The sequence below is a fragment of the Myxine glutinosa genome, chromosome 4 (assembly GCF_964187855.1).
Source record: "Myxine glutinosa chromosome 4, kmMyxGlut1.1, whole genome shotgun sequence".
In the NCBI taxonomy this organism is placed as follows: domain Eukaryota; kingdom Metazoa; phylum Chordata; class Myxini; order Myxiniformes; family Myxinidae; genus Myxine; species Myxine glutinosa.
Window position 1 is genome coordinate 92,744,016 of NC_136264.1, and position 25,663 is coordinate 92,769,678.

The window sequence follows — 25,663 nt, forward strand, 5'->3', positions numbered from 1 at the left end:
CCCTCTCTTTTCTCCAAATGTTTTAAGTTCAAATGCTTCAAGTGAATCGGATTTTTACGCTCTGTACCCTGACCAGGAAATTGAGACACAAGATACTGACAATACTATGTATTCCCCAGAACAGCAGCACGTGAGGGACCTCATGGGCATGACCGTTGATTAACTTCGAAGATCTGCAAGGACTGCGTCTGCAAAGGGTGGGGGGAGCCAGTTCCGCAGGGGAAGTGATGCACCCTCTGGCGGAGCAGAACCTCATCTGGACCAGACGTCTTCGTTGTGGATCCGAAACGTTAATGAACTTTCATGTTTTGAGCCCTCAGGCTCCAAGCACGCACCACACGACACGTTCCCCAAATGCACGGGCGAGGCGCTATGGGCGCACGGTATGCCCTTGGGAGATACCCGCATTACACGATGGTCTTTCAATAAAGCCCGATGTGGCACGTTGTCTCTTGAGATACTTTGTCTCGACGAGACAAGAGGAAGGAATGTCAGGTCTCAGATTTGTTACTGCTTAATGCTCAATTATAAATGCCGGTTGACTGACGTATCGTAAGCTATGTTATAAAATGCTGTTCTATAATGTTATTTCATGAGTTAATAAAATGTATTCGAACCTTAGGTAGGCTGCTTGAATCGTAGACATAAATCCTTTGATAAATTGCCAAAAACATTAACTGTTTTGTTTAATGACAGTGACGCCTGAGTTACAATGAGGTTTTTGCTTCGCTTTCATTTAAAATGAGGAAAGGCTCGCTTCAGTCGTGTTGGACAAATTGTATACGTGTGCACTTTCGAGGCTAGATAAGGCCGGTCGTAAAATCCCTATCATGATTCTCAGACGGCGCCTCGAGCCGCGGGCAGGAGAACGCTCACATGCGCGTGATTTTGCGTAACACTAGCAGAATGTTTAGGTTGCAGACATAAAACCTATCATGAACCATATATATTTTGTATTAATCACAGCGACGCTTGACTCTGTATAAACATGCTCTGAATTACTCATTTTGAACAAACCCATATACTTTATGGGTTTGTCGAAGCCAAGAATGCACCCTCCCTTTAATGAGTTATATTTTCTGCCTCGTCGGAGTTTTGAAATCACATCTGGTCCGAATGATAAGGTGCGTGCTGCACTCCCCCGAATGACAGAGCGGATAACGGTGGGGGCTAGGAATGACGGGGAGGGACTCTCGCCAGTCGCTTTGTTCTCTCGGAGATTTTCTGATAATCGTATTCATATATAAATGAATGAGAATCAATGTGTTTTCAGGAAGGCTTGACTTGGCATGTTCTTGCTGTAGCTTGCTGTAGATGTCTGTCTCCTCCGGATCCGTATAAAGTGTTATTTTAATAAAGGTCTCGTCATTCTCAAGCCTGTTGGTGGAACTCTACTTCGATCAGAAAAGGTGGTTTCTGACATATATATATATATATATATATATATATATATATATATATATATATATATATATATATATATATATATATACATACTGTATATATATATATATATATATATATATATATATATATATATATATATATATATATATATATATATACTGTATATATATATGTATATATATATATATATATATATACTGTATATATATATATATATATATATATATATATATATATATATATATATATATATATATATATATATATATATATATATATATATATATATATATATACTGTATATATATATATATATATATATATATATATATATATATATATATATATATATATATGCAGTCGTGGCCAAAAATATTGGCACCCTTGCACTTTTTTCAAATAACTCAGAATTTTCTCTAAAAATAAGTTGAAATTGACAAAAGTATTTGGTCTCCACAATTCTTTATTTCATTGTTAATATTACAGAACCTTTGTTTTTGATTCAGAGCTTAATCTATGCTTTTAAATCAGAAAATAAAAGGAAATGGCATTGACAAAATTATTGACACCCTAGACTTAATATTTGGTAGCACAGACTTTGGACAAAATAACTGCAGTCAAGCACAACCATGATTGAGCTTCCTACACCTCTCTACCGGCAGTTTGGCCCACTCTTCTTGTGCAGACTGCTCCAGTTCTCCCAGATTTGAAGGGTGCCTTCTCCCAACTGCTGTTTTTAGATCTCCCCACAGGTGTTCAATGGGATTTAGATCTGGACTCATTGCTGGCCACTTCAAAACAGTCCAGCTTTTTGTCGTGAACCATTCCTGGGTGATTTTTGAAGTGTGTTTGCGGTCATTGTCCTGCTGAAAGACCCATGACCTTTGACGGAGACCCAGCTTTCTGACACTGGGTTGAACATTGTGCTCCAAAATGCCTGGGTAATCTCCTGATTTCATGATGCCATGCAATTCAGCAGGAAGTTGGGGGTGTTTGAGAGGGCCATTAACCAGTGTGGCAGCTACATTCAAGTGTAAGGTGTGCACAGAGGGAGCTGCAGATGGAGGAAATGTTGAGTTGGATCTTGGAGACGGCGTGAAGCTAGAAGGGGTGAAAACATTTTGCTACCTCGGAGACATGCTGAACATTTTAGAGACATGGAGACATTTTAGCATGGAGACATTTTAGCCTGGTGTTGGCTTAGCGGTTAGGGTGCCGGCTTGGGATCCTAGGATCCTGGGTTCGAATCCCGGTCGATCGCTAAATTAACACCAGGGGGGTTGACTCAGCCTGTCATCCTTCCGAAGTCGGCAAATTGAGTACCAGCTTGCTGGGATGAATGATCCTGGTGTGTACCCCGGTTTAGAATAGGTACACCGTATCCCTGCACATCGTAAGAGGCGACTAAGGGTTGGTGCCAGGAAGGGCATCCGGCCATAAAAACATTGCCTCAAACAGGGAACCATGATTGTCATTGGGCCCGCAAGACTAACCCCTGCTCTAGCGGGGAAAATGGCCTTAAAACGATCATTCATATTCATTCATTCATGCACACATCAAGGTACCCAGTGCCAGAGGCAGCATAGCAACCCCAAAACACCACTGAACCTCCTCCATGTTTGACTGTAGCAACGTGTTCTTTTCTTTGAAGGCTTCATTTTGTTTTCTGTAAACATAGAGATGATGTGATTTACTAAAAAGCTCTAATTCGGTCTCGTCTGTCTCCAGTCGTGTTCGCAAATTTTGGCAAACTCCAGTCGGGCTTTCTTATGTTTCTCTCTCAGCAGTAGGGTCCTCCTGTTTCTCCTACCACAGAACCCCCTTTCATTGAGATGGCGACAGATAGTGCGAGTTGAAGCTGTCATACACCTTGTGTCTGAAGGTCAGCTTGAATCTGTTTGGCAGTTGATCGAGGTGCTTTCTCCACCATTCGAACAATCCTTTGCTGCCATCTTCAATCAAGTCTTCTCTTGCGGCCATGTCCAGGGAGGTTCGCTACAGTGACATGGCCCTTAAACTTCCTGGCAACATTGCGAACGGTGGACACAGGAACATGAAGGTCTCTGGAGACGTACTTGTAGCCTTGAGATTGTCCATGCTTGCCTACAATCTTGTGTCTGACCTCAGACAATTCTCTGGTTTTCTTTCTTTTCTCCATGCTCATTGCGGTACACACAGTGACACAAAACAGCAAAATGACTCCTTTTCTCTATTCAAACTGTCTGAATGAGTGATTTTAATATTACAGGTACCTGCAACTCACCGTAGGTGAGTTCAATTCCACAGTAAAGGGGAATCACGTGCTTGAAATCTAATTATTTCCAACAACTTCTAAAAGGTGCCAATAATATTGTCCGTGCCATTTTAGGATTTCTGTGTGGAATAAGCTAAGATTTAGTAATTTTTTCACCTTTTTTGTTTTGTTCCACTGCAAACCAAACAAATACATATATGTATACCAAAATATTTTTTAATTTCAACAATTATCTGGAATAAATGGTGCATTCTTTGAAAAAAGTGCAAGGGTGCCAATATTTTTGGCCACGATTGTGTATATATATATATATATATATACATATATATATACATATACCGGTATATATATATATATATATATATATATATATATATATATATATATATATATATATATATATATATATATATATATATATCTATACATATATATATATCCATTCCATATCCATATATATATCCATATATATATATATATATATATATATATAGGCGTTCTACACCGCCATTTTGGACCACTTCCCGCATGAGTGGCTACCCCAGTTTCAACAGCCGCCAAGCTCCTGAAAGTACTCTTTGGGAAGCCAAGCTAAGTGCCGGCTGAAGGGGTTTATTTTCATTTTATCTTTCCCTTGACACCACCCCCCCCCCCCCACCCCCCAGAATTTCCATGTTTTAAACGTTTCCCGGTGTGTACCCTGGATAAGAATAGGTACACCGTATCCCTGCGTGTCGTAAGAGACGACTAAGAGGGTTGGCGTCAGGAAGGGCATCCGGCCATAAAAACTGCCTCAAAAAAAAAAGGGAACCATGACAATTACAACTACATATGGGCAGGGTACAGCCCGAAGTGGAGATCGGTTTCTGAGGTTTGGGACATGGAATGTAGGGACAATGACAGGGAGATCAGGAGAAGTGGTGGAAGTATTGGTCAGAAGAAGAGTGGACATATGTTGTGTGCAAGAGACGAGATGGAAGGGAAGTGGTGTGAGAATGGTGAAGGGTAGGCAGGGACAGAAATACAAGTTTGTGTGGCAAGGCTGCCCGGAGGGCGTGAATGGTGTTGGTGTCCTGTTTTCTGAGGAGTTTGTAGACAGTGTGGTGAGTGTGACTAGAGTGAGTGATAGGTTGATGATGGTGAAAATGATGATTGGAAAGCTCTTGGTGAACGTCATCTCGGGATATGCTCCGCAGGTTGGTCGAAGCGATGAAGAAAAGGACACGTTCTGGTGTGCGATAGAGAAGCTGATGGAAAACGTGAAAGATGAGGAAGTTGTTGTGGTAGGAGGAGACCTAAATGGACATGTGGGAAGGAGTATGGATGGTTTTGACGGAGTTCATGGGGGTTACGGATATGGTGTGAGAAATGGAGAAGGTGAAAGGATTTTGGAGTTTGCTGATGGAGCTGATTTGTTGATTTGTAATACTCAGTTCCAGAAAGAGGATAATAAGCTTGTTACATACACGTCAGGTGGGTCGACGACAACCGTTGACTACCTGATGGTGCGTAGGCGAGATAGGGGGCACCACCGGGACACAAAGGTGATCCCGGGGGAGGAGGCTGTTTCACAGCACCACTTGGTTGTCTGCGACGTAAGGGTGAAAGGTGCGAGGAGAGCTCGGCGGGTGAAGTACCAACCGAGAATGAAGGTGTGGAGGTTGAAAGAGGTGACAGTAAGGGAGGCATTAAAAGAGAGGCTGAGTAGGGTCGAGGATGATGTGGTTGAGCTTGAAAGTGGTTGGATGTCAATGAAAGCTTGTCTGTTGGGAGCCGTTGGTGAGGTATGTGGATGGACAAAAGGACCACCGAGGCACTCGGAAACATGGTGGTGGGATGATGAAGTTGGAAAGAGGATTGACGAGAAGAGGAAGAAGTTCAAGGAGTGGCAGAAGGCGAAGGGTACGGGAGCAGAAACAGCAGAGCATGAAAGTTATAAGGCAGCCAGGAAGGCTGCAAAGAAAGAGGTAGCAAAGGCGCAGGAGGCATGTAGGAAAATGTTCGGAGAACGCTTGGATTCGGAAGAGGGTCAGAAAGCAGTATTCAGGATTGCAAAGCAGATAGCGAAAGAGAGGTGTGATGTGATGGGGGTGAGTTGCTTGAAGGATGAAGTGGGACAAATCGTTGTCGACCCAGATGGAATTAAAGGAAGATGGAAAAGATATATGGAAATGCTGTTGAATACAGAGAATGAATGGGATGGCAACATAGAGAGTAACCCTGTTTTAGGACCGGCAGAGAAGATAACTGAAAAGGAAGTTGAGGAAGCGATAAAAGCAATGAAGGGTAGAAAAGCGGGAGGGCCGACGGGAGTTGTGGGAGATATGTTGAAGGCAGCAGGAAGTTGGGGTGTGAAGAGAATGACAGAGATCTGTAATCTGGTGGTGAAAGAAGGCCGCATTCCAGTGGATTGGGAACTGAGTACCCTCATCCCTCTGTACAAGGGGAAAGGTGACCCTCTGGAGTGTGGCTCGTACCGAGCGATAAAGTTATTGGAGCATGGAATGAAGGTATTGGAAAGGGTGTTGGAGAGGAGGATAAGGAAGAAAGTGAAGATCGACGAAATGCAGTTTGGATTCATGCCAGGAAGAGGAACGACAGACGCGCTTTTCATTGTGAGGCAGTTGCAGGAGAAGTACATGGAGAAGAGGAAGAAGTTGTTTCTTGGGTTTGTTGATCTGGAGAAAGCATTCGATAGGGTACCACGCAAAGTATTGACATGGGCATTGAGGAAGTTAGGAGTGGAGGAATGGTTGATCAGAGTAGTGATGGCAATGTACAAAAGAGCGCGCACAGCTGTAAGGACGAATGACGGGAACAGTGGTGAGTTTGAGGTGAAGGTGGGAGTGCATCAGGGGTCGGTACTAAGTCCATTACTATTTGTAGCTGTGATGGAGGTGCTGGCTCAGAACGTAAAGGAGGGTTTACCGTGGGAGTTGTTGTATGCAGATGATCTGGTGTTGATTGCGGAAAGTATGGATGGACTGAAGGAAAAGATGACCACGTGGAAGGAATGTATGGAGACAAAAGGTCTGAAGGTGAATATCGGAAAGACGAAGGTGATGGCAAGTGGTAAAGCATGTGGTGAGGTGGAAAGAACTGGGAAGTGGCCCTGTGCTGTGTGTCGGAAGGGTGTCGGAGTGAACTCCATTCAATGTACAATGTGCGCTGAGTGGGTTCATCAAAAATGTAGTGGTCTGAGAGGGTCATTAACCAGTGTGGCAGCTACATTCAAATGTAAGGTGTGCACAGAGGGAGCTGCAGATGGAGGAAATGTTGAGTTGGATCTTGGAGATGGCGTGAAGCTGGAAGGTGTGAAAACATTTTGCTACCTCGGAGACATGCTGAATGGAGAAGGTGGATCAGACTCGGCAACGGTTGCTCGAGTGAGATGTGCATGGAAGAAGTTTCGGGAACTGGGTGGCGTGCTGATGATGAGGGGAGTGTCGTTGAAGCTGAAGGGAAAGGTGTATGCTGCATGTGTGAGAAGTGTTATGATTTATGGGAGCGAGACATGGGTAATAAACGTAGAGCAGCAACGAAGGTTGGAAAGGGTGGAAATGCGAATGGTTCGGTGGATGTGTGGAGTATCGTTGAGAGAGAGGAAGACAAATGATGAATTGCGAAAGATGATGGGAATAGAGCCTGTGATTGATGCTGTGAAGAGGAACAGGTCGAGATGGTTTGGTCATGTGTTGAGGAAGGATGAAAGTGACTGGTTGAGAAGAGTGATGGAAATGAATGTAGAAGGAAGCAGAGGACGGGGAAGACCGAAAAAGACTTGGCTAAAGATGGTGGAAGAAGAAATGCGGGCAAGGGGGTTAACAAGGAGAGATGCAGAAAATAGGGCAAAATGGAGAAGATTGTCATGGGGACCGCAAGGCTAACCCCCGCTCTAGCAGGGAAAATGGCCTTTAAAATGCATGTTGTTGTTGTGTTGTATACATATATATATATTTTTTTTTTTTTTTTTTTTTAGGGAAGCAATTTACACCGCAGGCAAGAACAACTCCAAGGTTGAAGGAAACTCGCTGCATTCTTCTTTCCCTCAATGGTGTGAAATTGAAAGCAAAAGCATCCACTAACTTTTATTGCAGCAAGGAAATATGTATGGCAACTGGCAACACAGCCGCAAGCCACCATCCACCCAAGCTCTCCTGAAGCGACCATAAAAGAGACTGGAGGGCAATGCACTTGCGAGTAGCATGACATATGGTACTTGGGACATCGAGTACCTGCAAATCACGATTCTTGAGGTTTCCAAGCCAAAATGCCTCAGGGCAGTGATTGAGGGCGAGGGACGCCTTCACCCGGTACAGCAATGCCTCCATGCTGCGCTTCAGCTGTGGCACGTGCTGTGTCAGACCCGTGTCCTGTCGAACCTGCAAGTCACACCCAGCAGTCACGGTGGTGACAGGAGACGTAAGATATATAAATTCTCACACCTGCAGAATGCTCTGGCAAATAATCTATTCCCATTAGCAGCATCACAAAAATGTTGCAGTGCTCTGCTGGTTTTACGGTAAGATGACTCGCTTATCCCACCAAAAAATGGCCTTCGGTGACCATTTTACTGGGAATAGTGCAGAAATCCATGATCAATTGCACATAATCAATTGCACATAATCACACCCGTCAACAAAAAGCTCCAAGGTCCAAGTTTGAATATCACCAGAACAGTTTTGCAACCTATGATGTAAGGCTGTGCAATGCCCTTCCTCTCAAGGTTCTTGGTGATCTTGATTCACTTCATCTACAGCTTTTTAGCACAAAAGCAAATATTCATTTTTGAGCTCGTTATGTCTCATTCAAGTGTAAGAGCGGTATATGACCCATTACTTCTTGGGAAGGTTATTTATCTTCCTTCTCCAATAACAAAAAAATATTGCTTTAAGTTTGAACCAGGACTAAAACGGTTCTTTACAAATACATTTCACTGCAAAAGGATTCCATTTGTAACTGAAGATTTGCAAGGTAAATTGATATTTACCTCTGCCACCAAAGGTAGACAAATGTTATGTGTTCACCCCTGTCTGTCTGTTTATCTGTGAGCAGGATATCTCAAAAAGCTTTGGATGGATTTGGAAAAAAAACAACTTCGTGGATGCGTTGGGTAGGTGACAAGAACCAGCCGATTACAGTTTGGTTCAAGTCCAGATCCAGATCTTGCCTATTAGTGAGTTACAAAATGTAAACTGTTTCGCCTGATGGAGGTATGTGCTCTACCGAGTGCTGCTCTAGTTCATAATACAATACCCGTTGGACTTAGTCCAAAATGGGGGCTTATGGATTGGGTCTCGTCTGTCCGTGCGTCCGTCCGCAACCATATCTCGGACATGTATGGACCGGTTCTTTACAAATACATTTCACTGCAAAAGGATTCCATTTGTAACTGAAGATTTGCAAGGTATGTTGTTTAGCCCGGATGTCGGGTTAAGGTTGTATCTTCGTGATCATATGAGGATGGCCATGGTGTTAACTAGTTGTAGGGATTATGTTAAGTATCCCTTGTACGTCATACCTCTGTATCTATTCCTTTGTCCCTTATGGCATAGCACAGACACGTAGTCCAAATCTCCCAATAGTTGCAACTAATGGACAATAAAAACCAACCGGAGGCCAGTTATGAACACTGCCGATAGCACAGCGGCGGCTGCATCGCCACAAAGACAAGCAGGCCGAGAGCCACACCCAAAAGGGCCGTGATTGGGCGGGAGGTTTTGATTGAAAGGGGAGTGCGTCACAAAGGCGGACTGCGTGTTGATTGGTGGAGAGCTGAGCCTGGAGCGTGAGGCGCTCGGGGATTGGAGGAGGATGACGTCAGAGCCGGGATTATAAAAACAATTGTCGGCGGACATTTTGTCTCTCTTGGTTCTGGACTTTGGTGGGAGGCGGCTGTGCACTGACATTTCTCTCTCCATTGGGCTTCATCGCGGCGGCCGTGTTCCGAGATCTTGCCAGTGGTGGCCGGGACGAGGCGGAAGAGCTGGTGTTTTGCCAACGTGGTTGGAAAGCATGCTGCGCGCCTGCCGTTCAAGACGGACCACGAGACCTGCTCCGCGCCGATAGGCGCGACCTGGTGAACGAAGCGGACTGCGACCTTTCTTCCTACCAAGCACGGAGCCGCGTCCGGACGGCGAGCTTGGGGCCAACACTATTCCTGACAGGATACTTCAGCCAATTTGAGCTAAGTGCCTATTAAATCACACCATTATTTGCGTTTTTATATATCCCTTTGTTCTGTTTTTCGAGTCTGGTGCGGGGATGTCCCAACATAGGAAATTTAGTTATTTTATCGTGCAATTTCTTTGTTACCGGCCTTCCGACAAATAAACCTGTTATTTTTGTACATTCTAATTCCCGTCTTTGTTCGAGTTTATTTTCTTTGCAGGCTTCGGGACTGCCGGTGGGATCGACAGGTAATACCCTTCATCCCAACCCCTTCTCTTTCTTCCTCCCACATATAATAAAATCCGCTGTTTGATCATCGCCTTGGAGTTAAAGCTCGCATTGGCTATCCGTTCCTTGGAGAGATTTTTATCGCCAGGAACGCGACAGTATTTCTTTAACATGGTAAAACCCCCTCCTCCTGAAGGAAAATCTTTGGCAGGCACAGTGGCACCAACTGCAGTACTTATGACAAGTCAATATGGTAAGCAAGGCAGAGTAGGGGATAGGAGTAGAGGGGGGTGGGTGGCAAACGAGCAGGGTAGGGAGTTTGGTGTGGGTGAACAAAAATCAGATGAGCAAAATAAACTACAAAGCAAAGTGAGCAATAAAACTAAATTTTCAGATTGCAGGATTAAAATAGTTATCTGATGCTTGTTCCTCGACAAAGATGTGGCATAATCTGAAGTACCGCTGATCATTTATGAACACGCTTGAGGAAAGTATGATGTTAAATTATTTATCAATAAGTTTTATTTACTTTGGAACAGTTTGATTGATCAAAGCCTCATGGAGGAGCTTCTACGCAACTTGCATGAAAGACAAGAAATTAGCAAACATCAGTGTAATTACAATTACAAGAGCAACTAGAACTGCCACTTTATAACTGCTGGCATTGATGACAGCTTTCCTCTGCCTTACCGCTTTCATACAACCCCGCTTTCACTTTCTTTTCTTTTTTTACAAACACAAAAACACACAAAAAAAACACACACACACACACACACACACACACACACACACACACACACACACACACACACACACACACACACACACACACACACACACACACACACACACATCCTGTTATCCACATCATCCGTGTTGATCTGAAGACCTGGACAAAATCACAAACTGGTCAAACATGTCTTTCAATCCTGACAAATCTCACACTCTTACTATGTCTCTCCGAAAAGATCGACTGGACAACCCACCCATCTACTTTCTCAACAATCCTCTCCAAGAAGTTCTGTCGCTCAAGCTTTTGGGTCTCACTATCTGCCATGATCTTTCTTGGGAAAACCACATTTACAACCTGGCCTCCAAAGCCAGTCGCCGACTGGGCATCCTCCGTCGTGCGAAGTCCTTCCTCGGCACACCTGAGCTCCTCACCACATACAAGGCTTTCATCCGCAGCTCAATGGAATACTGTTCTCCCCTATGGGCTGGTGCTCCTGCCTCACACTTAGCTCGTCTTCACGCTGTTGAAACCAAAGCGTTCAGAATCAATGGAATCTCCAGTGATGAAGCTATCTCCGAGGGCCTTTCACTCACTCACCGCAGACAGGTAGGTGGTCTTTCTGTCTTCTACCGACTCCTCTCCGGCCTTGCTCCCCCAGCTCTCTCTGTGCTTTGTCCCCCAAATATTCCTACAGGTCGCACAAGATCTGCCAGCAACCCTCTGATGGTTAAACTGCCGAAATCTCGGCTCTCTGCTAACCTTCACTCTTTCATTCCTCTTTTCTCCCGCCTCTGGAACAAACTCCCACACTCCCTTCAATCCCACTCCTCCCTCCAGGTCTTTAAAACAGCTGTTCACCACCATCTCTTAGCTTTCCCCATCTAAAACCTTGATCTTTTCTACCCCCACCAATTCACCCCAGATCCACCTTGTTTGAAATTCCAACTTCTTTCCTGGAAGTCCCGGCAGTGTCCATATGTTTTATACCTCTCCCACCCCCCATTCCCATGCCTCCCCCCCCCCAAAGCCCTCTCCCTCCTACAGATCTCTCGACGTCCCTGCTCTCAGATGTTGTGTTTGTGTTCCTCCCCCTCTCGCCCCATCTTGTCTACCGCTCCCCATGTTATATGTTTTATGTGTCGGTTTGTCTTTCTGTGTGATTAATGTTAGCTTTCACGAGCCTCGATCTTGTATACAAAAAAGAAAAAGAAAAAAATCCACAAACAAACACACACACACACACACACACACACACACACACACACACACACACACACACACACACACACACACACACACACACACACACACACACACACACACACACACACACACACACACACACACACACACACACACACACACACACACACACACACACACACTGCCTCATCCCTTCAGGAGTGGGGCAAGGCAAATTCCAATGAGAATGAGAATATAATACATGTACTGTATTACAACGACAGCAGATAATTGGCAAACATTTGGTATTTGAGCCTGGGTTCCTCCCTCCCTGAGTGAGAGGTTCAGATGGGAATACCAAACAGCCAAACCCAAACCCAAAGCAACAGGTAAGCAATACAGTATTGCATTGTTTAAAATATCGGAACGTCATCAATCCACCAATTAATTCTCAACAGTTTTTATTTTGTATTCAAAATCGAGGCTCATGGAACGCCATGCTTTTCCTATGCCATGGCAAAAGGTGGCCATTTCCATTAAAGCCAAAAGCAAATGATGGGAATTAAAGGATTAAAATAAGAGGGTAAATTAAATACACAAGAAGCACATTGGCTCTGCAACATGTTATTGGTCATGTTCTGCCAAATTTTGAGCTCATCCCATTTCAATTAGCTTTTGCACACCAATCAACAGCAATAAACACATGCCCACACAAAATGTAATTTTCATCAGCCTTTCAAGTCTTACGGATAAACGTCATGAAAAGGTTGACATTTTACCCGTCTGAAGGAGTAATTCTGACTTCAAACCACAAAGATGTTCCACTGTTGCAGCTAAAAGGCCAAGTAATGTCAATTGAAAGCACTCAATGTGATGTGTTTTGGAATATTAAAAACGATCTGTAAAAGGGAATAATTTATATGTTTTGTGGTTGGAATTGGTCATCAGGTGATGGTTTGTAAAACCAACCAATCATCGATCAATGGTCCTTCATTTCAGTTTTGTATTTTTCTATCAACGTGCAATAGAGAAAAATGGTGCGTTTTTTTTCTTTCATGCAGGGACTAATGCTTGATGTGGAGCTGAAACACAAACGACACACACATGCAGACAAATACATGAAACAACACTTTAGTTGACTATAAAAACACAACCGGTGACCTGGGGGAATGTGACTGTGTGACAACTTCCTGGGGCACTTTGAGTACCAGAAACGCCAAATTGTGACATCACTTTTCTCTCTTATAAGTGGAGAATTTTAAGTGAGAAATCATTACCCCTCCCCTGCCCCCCTCATGAGGTGCCCTGCCCCCCTAACAACTCTACCCTCCAAAAGTTGCGAGTCATGCAATTAGCAGCAGATAGCATTTATAAAGTGCTTAGTATGACTGGAGCCAGGGTCAAAATCGAACCGCCGACCTCCCAAACTCAGAGCGGACACTCTAAGGATCTATGCCATCGAGTCTGGTATAATTATTCTGATTTTCTCATTTCTGTCATCATGTGACATGTGTCGGCGTGAAGCTGGAAGGTGTGAAAACATTTTGCTACCTCGGAGACGTGCTGAATGGACAAGGTGGATCAGATTCGGCATCGGTTGCTGGAGTGAGATGTGCATGGAAGAAGTTTGGGGAACTGAGTGGCGTGCTGACGAGGAGGGGAGTGTCGTTGAAGCTGAAGGGAAAGGTGTATGCTGCATGTGTGAGAAGTGTTATGATTTATGGGAGCGAGACATGGGTCATGAATGTAGAGCAGCAACGAAGGCTGGAAAGGGTGGAAATGCGAATGGTTCGGTGGATGAGCGGAGTATCGTTGAGAGAGAGGAAGACAAATGATGAATTGCGAAAGATGATGGGAATAGAGCCTGTGATGGATGCTGTGAAGAGAAACAGGTTGAGATGGTTTGGTCATGTGTTGAGGAAGGATGAAAGTGACTGGTTGAGAAGAATGATGGAAATGAATGTAGAAGGAAGTAGAGGACGGGGAAGACCGAGAAAGACTTGGCTAAAGATGGTGGAATAAGAAATGCAGGCAAGGGGGTTAACAAGGGGAGATGCAGAAAGTAGGGCAAAATGGAGAAGATTGTCATGGGGCCTGCAACGCTAACCCCCGCTCGAGCAGGGAGAATGGCCTTTAAATGCCTGTTGATTGTTGTTGTTGTCATCATGTGACACCATGACTGTCGAGAGCATGCAGTGTTGCTGTCATCGGTCAATATTAGTCAATCAGTTAGCGCATTAGATAACCCACAATTTCAGTCGTTGCTGGTCGAATAAACACCCAGAAAGCCAATAAACAGGCTAAACATGGCTTCAACATGTCACATGAATAAACTTTTTCAAACAGAGTTGCATTCTTATTGCGAAGAACAATACTTCATCTCATCGATCACAGACTTATGATCAATTCCTTAGATGAAGGGAAAATAAGGAAACCATTTATCGATGAAAACAATCAATTGGAACAGTCTTACATCTTTGAATCGACATGAAATGCCCCATGGATCAAAAGACCCATCAAGGATTTATCCCAAATTTTGTTCCATTGGTCTCCTATGATTGCTTTATTCCACTTTTTGCGAATGTCCATGCCGAGAAAATGAAAACGTTTGGCTCTATAAAAGCCCGAAGAGGTTTGCACAAATAAACAGATCGTGGCTCGATTTTGGAGCACAAATAAGATCCTGTATAAAAATATAATGGAAGAAAGTAACATTTTCTTCATTATTATAACAGGCATGGATGTATAAAAAAAAAATGCTGATTGAATAGTGATTGCCCCTTTAGCATTATTTTTTAATTTTGACACCCTTGTCGCAGGTTGAAGTGAAATAAACGGATTATTAACCCTTGGATGCAGTGATTGGGCCTCGGATGCCCACAAGGTTTTTTTGTTGCAAAAACTATGCTGTACAATTTTTTTTGGAATGAGCCTCATTTTCACCGACTTTCATGTTGTTAAACAAAATTCAGTGGCGAGAAATAAATAAAAATTTCATTCAGACTCGTGAGAAAATCTTCATTCTTCACTTATAACCCGAAATTCGACATGAATGCAGGCCTGGGGCCTTCAAGGCCCCGCATAAATGTTGTTGTACTACTATGTTATATCATTATTTTCTTGATATGAGCCTCATTAACGCTTTGAGTACGGGATTTTTTTTATATAAAAATACCCCCGGTACGGGATTAATTTTGCATTACGGGAATGCAACCACGTACTGACGATCTATTTATAGGTATAGTCGATGACGTGTAGTAACGTCATCTGTACACAAAACTTTTTCACGGGTTGCGGCACTGGACGTCATCCGTACTCAAAAGGTTAAATGCTCCTATAACTTGGTTACAAATAATTCAGTGACAAAAATGTGAAAATTAAAAAACTTTACACGAATACATTTGTCAGGCTTCTGAGGCCCAATGGCTGCATAGGTGTAGGATTTTTGACAGTTGTGGCCATATACATTCTAAATAAAAGGGTTAGTGAATCATATTTTTTGAGCAAATATCCCTCCATGAGCCTCAACTTGTTAGAGGAAAAAAAGTTGAAAAACCAAGAACAAAAATTATTTTTTGCAACAACAACAAAAAAGATTCATTACTTGTATGGGATTCTTCCAACTAATAGGATCAATGATTCATATTTTCTGAGCATATACACATCCATGAGCATCGAATTGGATTGAAAAAAGATATGAAAGAAAAAAAATCGATTTAAAAAAAACAAAACACGAATACATCCGTTGGGCCTCCGAGGCCCAATGGCTGCATTTATGTCGGATTTTTGACGCCTGCATCTAAGGGTTAATTAACTTTATAACAAACTCTTAACACCAAATACTACTTGTGCTAAAGCCAAACAAATCTTTCCAGAGCTAAAAAGGTAAACGCTCAATTTCTTGTACACCTCAGTGGTGACGAGCAAGTGGCCTGACATTAAAAGTCAATAGCTGATGAATGTTTTTTTTTTCTTTTTTTCCAGATTATCTTTTTACTTCTTTTAAAAGATTTTTACCTTTTTAAAAACAACCGATAGCAAACTGCACAAAGCAGCACGGTGCACATTAAAAGGTAACTTAATTCACTCAAGTACACTGCAATACAAAGCTAGCATTCAAGTCAGAGCAAACTGAAAACCACCGATGGCAACGCTTTGACGTATTATGAGCATGTGGTCATATGGAGGGGGCAGGCTTTGTGTGATACATCCAGAACGACTCACCTTGGAATGACCACACATATGGTGTAGCTGCCTCGTACTTTGCTGCAGGCTTTTCAGCAGGTTGTGTACCTCGTCCTGCCAGAGAGAGCACGCGTGCAAATGAATAAGTGAACAGCTAGTTTGCAAACCAAAATCAAAATGCACTCCAAGCAACTTGGAAAAGAGAATGTCAGGTAATCACACATTTTGCATTCCAGACATTGAATTATTGAGTGGCTTAACCAAGGAGTGTGCATGCAATCTAAGCCAGAACGCGCTGTTCGGAACAACAATGGCCCACACTCCGGCGTACACAGGCCTTGTGATGGTTTTGGTGAATCGACATAAAATGAAGTTTGGTTCTTATTTATTGCTGAAATCCCAAATAACAGCATTTGTACTTCTGGTGTAAATATCTACAAGAAGATATAACATTAGATGTTTAAACATGCACCACAAATGATATACTGATGACATCATCTGTAAAAATAAAATAGACCCCCTCCCCCCTTCCAACCCCCTAACAACCAGAAAGGGGTGTTTTGAACAAGCGAAACTCAGCACATATGTTAGTCCTTTAATATGTCATTTTCAGCCACTGTCACATGTTCTTGCCAGCGGCATGTGGCTTCCGAAGTCGTCAGAATAGACGTTCTTGAAAAGGGAAAATATTTTGACTCTCGCTTGGACTACCTTACGGTCTTAAATGTGTATCTTTGTATTGGCACGAACTATTTTTCATTACAATGGTATAAAGTTACTTCATCGTTAAACAATATTTTGGTATTTCAAGAAATATTAATGAACAAGTGAAAATGGAGAACATTGCTCTTTAATGATAGCAATTTATCCTTCGTGCCTAACTTTTCACAATGATTAAGTGACTGATCATTGCAGGTTATTACATACAAATGAAAACACAAATCCATATTATTGCTTAACCCCAGCACTTGTCTCGAGATTTTACCCAATAATAAAATCATTGATGAGAGAACCTGAATGGCTAAAATTGGGTTGTGTGTGATGTATGACTGGCTGCCTGGGGTTCGAGATTCAATTTGGTTTGAACGGTTGTGATGGATTAATGAGCACAGTCACGTGACATCCAGCTCGAAAAAGAGACGACAAATTGCATTCAACAGCAGGAATTTAATTTAAAATAAAAATCAGATCATTTTAAACATGCGCACATGATGCAAATAAAATGAGTGAAAAAAGAAAATGTCCAAAATATCATTTAACTAGAAAATGTAATTCAACGTGAATGCGTCGATGGATATGCCTCTGTCCATGTGAAATGTCAACCCACTGTTATGTTTCATATCAATTAAAGGTCACATAAAAAATTGAAGGTCACGAGAGAAAGAGACAAAAGAGATAGGTAGAAGAGAGAGAACATCACATGCTTCAAATTCGAGTTATAGTCTGCACAATGATTCTCAAAGGGCACATGATCTTTGACCCGTTGCATGCAAAATTGAATCCAATCATGTTCATCTTTGTATTACACCCCATACTTCTGCCAAGTTTGGTTGTACTCCTTCATTGATTCACAAGTTATTGCAGTAAGAAAATGACTTTCAATTAAAGGGCACATGCCCCTTGACCTTCCATCTTTCAAACCCAAAATGTAATTGATTCATCTTTGTATTACAGGTCATACTTGCACCAAGTATGGTTTTCCCTTCAGTGGTTCACAAGTTATTGTGGTAAGAAAGATTTTCAATTAAAAGTTACATGATCGTAGACCTCAAAATCTAATCAGTTAATCTTAGTATCAGAGTCCATAATTATACCAAGTTTGGTGAAAATCCCCTTCAGCGGTTCACGCGTTATCGTGGACAAGAAAATCTGCTATGCACACATGTACGGAAGGAAAACCCCAAAACAATGTCTCAAAAACAAAAACAATGCCTTCAGCTGCGGAGGTACAAAAAGTTTTCAACCAAGCTCATTATGCATGATGTGACCCATTATGGTGTTAAGAGCAGAGAAGGCTTTGCAGGGTGAAGTGACATCTGACCAATACTTCAATACAGGTATTTACATGTAAATTATAGGTGGTGTATAAACAATTTTCCAATGTAGAAACAGCAGTGAACAAATTAGCTTGCCCTTTTTGATCTGCACCTATTTAATTTTTAGAGTTCCAGGTATTCAATAACAAAAAAAAATGCATAAATAAACTGAATTTAACAAACTTAAAGATGCTTTATTTTAATAAATTGCTCAAAACTATGATTGATTGCATTGACCCTAAACCTTTTGAAGGAGTTGTATTAGAATATGCTATCATATGTCCGGCTCACCAACGCATTGCTCCGGGATACACGGAGAAAATTAACACCGCCGCAACACAACAAATCGATGTGTTTGTGGGAGACCATGCAGCAAGGGGATAAGGACAGATCTGTGAAACGTCTCCTTTATTTCTTTTTCTTTTGCACAGCCAAGAGCAACAAAGCCAATACTGCAACATTCCTAGATGATGCACAATTTTCCCAACAGAACGGCGGGGTACTGCTCGTAAAGCGCAGGACCATAGGCAGAAGAAATAAAAAATCATGATACAAATGGTGTGGCACGACGGTGAAATTGCCACAGAATGCACAGAAATGAAACCCGTGGCAGTGGAACCACTACTTAATCAGGGTTTTCCACACGTGTGAAAGCAAGTATCCGTTGAGTGAAAAATAGGTGTATTCACCAAGTGCAACAAGGTCCGAGTTGTGCTGAGCACACTGATTAGCTTGAGTCACACATTGACGGAGTGTTCATTACAAGAGCATACATGCAGCATGTGGTGAGCAACAAAGTGGAAACATCTCGTTTTCAGTTGATTCAAGGATCAATTTGATAGATTGTAGGTTTAACAAATAATACACAGACCTCCTTAACAGTTTATGAGCAGACTTTTATTTTTATACAAACACAAAAGGTAAAATCTGTCTTTTTAAACTTGCACATTTAATATTCAAATACCAGCCAAAACTAGCAGCAGTATCCTGCTCAGGTTGAGTACATAAACCGCTGGCAGCCAGCTTTTACAGAGGACTATGATTGGATCTACAGTTATGACTTGGCCAGATTATTTTGTCACTTCGCTGGCTGCAGTTAATCTATGGCTGGGGTTCTTAACCTGGGGTAGCCATACCCCTTGGGGGTGCGGGGACCAAAATCTGGGGGTATGGGACTCGTAATAAATTATAATAATAAATTGTAATAAATTCAATGAAATATCAACTTTAAATATATAATAAATATATAAAGCTGATTTCGGAAAGGCTGGGCTGGATTTTAAGCAGTTTTGGTGTGAGCAGATAGCAGCTTACCCTAGCTTGGCGAAGAGGGCAATGAATGTGTTGGTTCCCTTCACAACTACGTATCTCTGTGAAACAAGTTTCTCTGCATTATTGAACCTGAAATCAAAGTGGAGAAATCGACTTGATGTGTCCGATGATATGCAAGTGGCGTTGTCACGAACTATGCCCCGATTCCATATTCTGATTGCACAAAAACAGCAGCAACAATCTCACTAGATTAGTAAAACGGCTTGCATAAAACTTGCATGTTTTAGTTTAGTTTAGTTTGTTTTGTTTCTTTGTTAACAAGCAAATAAATAAATAGGGATAAAATCCGAATGATTTTCTTTCCTATTCTGTTCCTAATTATCCATATGTAAAACGAAACTATTGAGATATTTTGAAGTCACACTGGAACCAAATGGGACTGGTAATCAGGCACGGATCCCCGAACGTGGCCCATTTTCTGGGTAATACGTTACCAGTTTTCATCAAATAAATAGGCAATTAAAGTAAAAACACCCCTCAGAATGTACCACAGAGCACCGAGAAATCAAAAAAATTCTAGGGGGACATGTCCCCAGTCCCCCCTAGCTATGCGCACCTTCGGTGCGACTTGGTCAGTCAACAGTCTGGCAAAGGGGGCATGGGGACATCGTGGGGAATCCGTTGGAGGTCTTGACAGGGAAAAAGGTTAAGAACCCCTGATCTATGGCCTAAAAAGCAATGTAAATATTGCTGTAAGGCTCAGGTTTTGATTTTATTAATGTTTAAAAATTGGATGGGTTGTTTAAAATCACATGGTATGACTAAAACTTTCGCGATGATAAATGCAAGTTTATAATGCTCAGGCTTATCTTAACTCTAATTTGACATCTGATTTCATTTTTCGCATTAGCTAAAATGGTTTAAGACTCGGTTGCAACAAACTGGAAGAATGAATCAGATGGAAATTTGCATGTTTAGACAACAAAAATGTATTATAAGTGAAAATAGGCCTGTTTTCAATCTCACGGTTACAATATAAAGTTCATTCAGACCCTGATGGCTTCACCTTAGCTCCAACTCAACATGTAATTTCATTTTTCATAGTCATTAAGATTGTTCAAGACTCCGTTGCAAACGATAGGAAGAAAATTGGACGAATATTGATGTTTTAAAAGGGAAAAAACGCTACTATCAGTGTTTTACAAGCATGCTTGTCCCATCAGAGTGGAAGCTTTCATATATCTTCAATGTAAAATTATTTGGGATGAGTTTACCACCAGTGCAAGACATCATTAATAGCTTCATTTGTCAAAACAATTGCCCCCAAAGTGCTTTGTAATATTAATATCCTTGACAGCAAATAATCACCACACTGTACAGCCAGTTGTCTGCAGGTTTCAATAAATGGTTTTCATTAGCACTTCTTCTTCAACTTCAACTTTCATTAGCACTTCAATGCAAAAACTTCACAATAATGTGCTGTTCCAACTTCTTTGTTATCTCAATTTCTCCCATTATGATCTTGAGCACGTGCATTAAAGAAGAAAACATGTGGTCATACATGACGGTTACCATCAAAATAAAGATAAATCACCACAAAAATGAATCTGCAGTTTAAAAAAAAGCTTTTTGCCTTTTGTAAGTGCTGGCTATATTGAAGCATCCTCAAATGAAGTCCCATTAATGTAAATGTGATTCCAAAGTTAGAGCAGAGAATAAAAAGTAAAGTGGTGCAAGTAAATAATTGACGTGCAGCCCAGAATCCTGGATAAAGATTGCTTGGAATATTGTCCCTTTTAAAGAGCATGCAATAGTAATAACATTAGAACCTGAATCTTTATCCCCTGGATAAGATAAGATTATCTGGTTGTTTGAGCCCTTGCATTTCCATATAAAGACACAGGTGTGTTTGTGTGTGTGCGTACCTGTGTGTATGTCTGTGTTTAAAAAAAAAAATCAAAATGGCAAAGGCTCATGAGGGATCTCAATGACAAAGTACGAGATCAGCATACTTTTACATTCATCACATGGACATCGGCTTGGGATTCGAGAGTGAGATCCAACATCCTGAGACAACAGTTCAGATGGGAATATCAAACGGGTGAACCCGATTTGAATAAATGTATGTAATGTGCTGATGATAACCTGCTGGTAAAATACAAACAAAAACTTACCTTGTGCTTTTTGAATGACAAATCCAATAATGGCATTCCCTGCTTCTGAAATGTCTCCACAAACAGTCTTCCATGCTACAGGGACAGAACAGGATTTGTATTTAAAGACACTCTCTGGTGAAGACTTCAGTGGGTCTCAATTACAGAAACCTATTAGAATTAAACTTCAGCTCACGACTGTAATGCAGAAACATATTTTGTGCCCAAAACAAGCCATTAATCATACAGCGATATGCATGATATTTTTTAATTTGAGTATCATGCATAGCACATGGTGTTTAGTAGAAGCAGAGGAAATTAATCGGCATCTGGGCCAGACAATTAACGTGCTACAATTTCTGTGTGCGGTCTTTTTTTGCATTTTATAAATTGACAGTGAAGAGATATCTTAAGAGGGTGGAATGCAAATCGCACAAGAAACAATGTCCCGATTTTCTCCACATGCATATAAATCAAATGTAGATGGCCCTGAACAACCGTGCCTCTGATCTTTTCGATAAGCCGGGACTCGCAAAACGACACGATCCACAATTGAATAAAATGTGCTGGGACAAAGTATGTGCACGTCCCATTTCGGGTTGGAATAAATCACTCTAAAAGGGCATTTTATATTTGCGCCGTTTAAGGCAGAGTCAGACCGCAGGTTATGTTGACATTTTAAGATTGCATAGAAACCAGCAGACACAGTGTGAGACGCTTCAGCCACAGTAAGAGGGAGTGTTAAGAGTATTCTGGTGTTCCGTATTCGTAGCATTAGAAAACAAAGAAAACAAACCAAAAAAAAACTGGATGGAATTATTTCAGAAAGAGTCAAAAGAAAAATAACAGATCGATTAAAGAAGATTTACAAGGAACTTTGTAAATTCCTTACAAGGAACTTTGGTACAGCAGGCCATTCGGCCCATCATACGTGCGCTGCATTGTGAGGTGGCGTAGATCTGGGGAAGTGTATCAAACAATCTCTACAGTCGTGTTAAAAGTTCCCAACAGCACAGTGAGCTCCAATATTAGGAAATGGAAAGAATATGGAACTGCCTAGACTCTTCCTAGAGTTGGCCGTCCGACCAAACTGAGTAGCCGAGGAAGGGTGTTGTTTAATCCTGGTGTTAGCGGCTAGGGTGCCGGTTTAGGATCCTAGGATCCTGGGTTCGAATCTCGGTCGATCGCCGAATTAATGCCAGGGGGGTTGACTCAGCCTGTCATCCTTCCGAGGTCGGCTAATTGAGTACCAGTTCACTGGTAATTCCCTGTTTGTCGTTGAAGGCGGCAAAAAGGGTTGGCGTCAGGAAGGGCATCCGGCCGTAAAACATCGCTTCAAAAAGGGGACCAAAAAACAACAACTACCACGGTCCCCGAAAAGGCCAACCCCCGCTTTGCGGGGAAAAATGGCCTCTAAACGGTGGTTGTTGTTTTGTTGTTGATTAAAGAAGAGTGATGAACAACATGGATGTGCCGTTTTATCGGTACACACTGAGAAACGACCCAGTAACCTAAAAGTCATATTTGTTTTGATGTATGGGAAGCAACATGAAACTGGACTGAATGTAAGGCTTCAATTTACATGACATTATAATAACATGAAGTCTGAATGAATGGCAGATATTGTGCAGGCTTTTATCGTTTTATTTATCAGCAATTTATTTATCAGCAGACTGATGAACTTGTCTGCCATTTGTAATGGATCGGTCAATGCTCTTGTACTACTCCTTTCGGGATGGTTGTTCTCAATTCGGTCAGTGCTCTTGCACTACTCCATCTCTGCCCCGAGCTGGCAGGATGGCATACAGGTACACAAACTCACAACTGTCAAGCCGAGGTTCGAATTCCAACCCAACTATATACGGTCATCCCGTTGGGTGTTTTACAGGCAGGGTGATTCATCAATGTGTGTCGTGCCGTCCCTCGGATGGGCATTAAACGGGTGTCCTGTCTGTTATCATTCGTTAGTGGACGTTAAATATTCCATTGTGTCCTTCGCGAAGAGTAGGCGAGCTATCGCCGGTACCATGGCCAAATTCCAAATTCCTGCAATAACCAGCAGCTGAGGATGTTATCCCGCAGCATTGTGCTGCATACAAACGAAGAAGAACCTCGCCCTCATAAACGAATCAAAATAAAGCCACACACGGTCAAAAGGAAAGAAAAAAGCTCAGAACTTTTACCGACCTTGAGAGTGGTGAAAAGGAAAGTTCGTCCATCAAATATCTGTGGGAAATAAAATAAACAAACAGGACAGACAAGAGAGCACTTTTAAAATAAACTAATTTAAGCCCATTCATGCAAGTCAACCAAATCAGCACCTGAGAATGCTAGCATTACCGGTGTTAAACATGTTTAAATTCCTGTCTAAATAATGGAATTTGATGATTACGGCAAACGCTGAAGTTGAAATGCGGACCGATCCAAATTTTGACAGAAAAACCAAATGCTACAACACCGATCAAAGGGCGAGCAATGGTTGTGATAAACTGTGGGAAAATATTGCAATGTACATGCCTTCCATTCCCCTCCCCTCACGCTGTCTTCCCTTCCCCTCTCCTCGCGTTGCCTTCCCCTCACGCTGCCTTGCCCTCCCCTCACGCTGCCTTTCCTTCCCCTCTCCTCGCGTTGCCTTCCCCTCACGCTGCCTTGCCCTCCCCTCACGCTGCCTTGCCTTCCCCTCTCCTCGCGTTGCCTTCCCCTCACGCTGCCTTGCCTTCCCCTCACGCTGCCTTGCCCTCCCCTCACGCTGCCTTGCCTTCCCCTCACGCTGCCTTGCCTTCCCCTCACGCTGCCTTGCCTTCCCCTCATGCTGCCTTGCCCTCCCCTCACGCTGCCTTGCCTTCCCCTCACGCTGCCTTGCCTTCCCCTCACGCTGCCTTGCCTTCCCCTCACGCTGCCTTGCCCTCCCCTCACGCTGCCTTGCCCTCCCCTCACGCTGCCTTCCCCTCCAATCATGCTGCCTTCCCTTCCAAAAGAATAGTGACTCCTGTAAATCAATCAGATCAAACTGATTATTTAATACACCAGCCAATTCCATCAAAAAGGATGTAGGGTTGGACTTTGCATATTTTCATGCCAACATCTGTACCTCATTTGCATACCTTTTGAATTACTAAGACTGCATCTTTTGGCATTAAAAAAAGCTTTCCTACCTGTATGACTATATATACTGTATATATATATATATATATATAAAAAATGTAAGGGCCAGTTTCAAGCTCACTTTGTATACGTACATGTCATACAAAGATGCTAGTTTTGTTGTGTTGTTGTTTAATTGGTTGGATCTGTCTCGTGCATGCACATTAATTGCTTGATTACATGTAATTGGTTTGCTGCCTTATGCACTGCTAAAGAATGACCAGATGTAGGCTTTTACAAGATATCAGCATGTACGGTACATTGCTAAGGTCTAATCACTGACCGCAAGTAGTTGCACTGTGATAACTGCAGTGCACTGTAAAAGCAATGAATAATTCAATGTAGTTATGCTGCTATATGCTTTCTTTGATATATTCAAACAGCCGAAATACACAAGCAAATTTTCTTAGAGTTTACATTCGTTTTACTAGAGTGATTCTTTGTTTACTTATTTGCTTATTTGTTTTTTCCCCGCTACCTTATGGTTTCACTGCTAACGTAAACTGTTCAGCCTGGCAGAGATACGCACTATACCAAGTGCCGTTCGAGTTTGTATATTTCTCATCCATGAAACAAACATATTGTAGTAAGAGTGGTTCCTTTTTTCTTCACGTGGTGCAGTTTCTCGGAAACTAGTGACAATTAAACGCCAAGCCATCAGTGTGCTCAGTATGTTTTGTGCTCAGTATGTCAATTTTTTTATGACTAATCATAATCCTAAAACTTAGGAACAAAAATAAATTTTACCTTCATCAAGAAATTGAAAACAACAAAACTGGATCATGAACAGATACACATACTTCGCTGCAGATGTACAGGTACTTTTCAAAGTGTGTCAAACCCTGTCTGAGTCTTTGCTCAAGCAAAATGTCAAATTGGTTGTCCTTTCGCCATGTTG

At 42.1% G+C, this 25,663-nt stretch overlaps 1 protein-coding gene across 3 annotated transcripts in view; it reads right to left on the reverse strand.

Moving 5' to 3' along the window:
• FANCD2 (FA complementation group D2) overlaps positions 1-25,663 on the reverse strand; it is a 340,198-nt gene that overhangs the window by 30,088 nt on the left and 284,447 nt on the right. For all 3 annotated transcript variants that reach the window (XM_078776144.1, XM_068112928.2, XM_078776145.1), the window contains 4 exons: positions 23,809-23,847; positions 21,643-21,717; positions 16,200-16,274; positions 7,897-8,043 (listed from right to left, as the gene is read on the reverse strand). In XM_078776144.1, the coding sequence (XP_078632270.1) occupies positions 7,897-8,043; positions 16,200-16,274; positions 21,643-21,717; positions 23,809-23,847 (336 nt within the window). The remainder of the gene's footprint in view (positions 1-7,896; positions 8,044-16,199; positions 16,275-21,642; positions 21,718-23,808; positions 23,848-25,663) is intronic.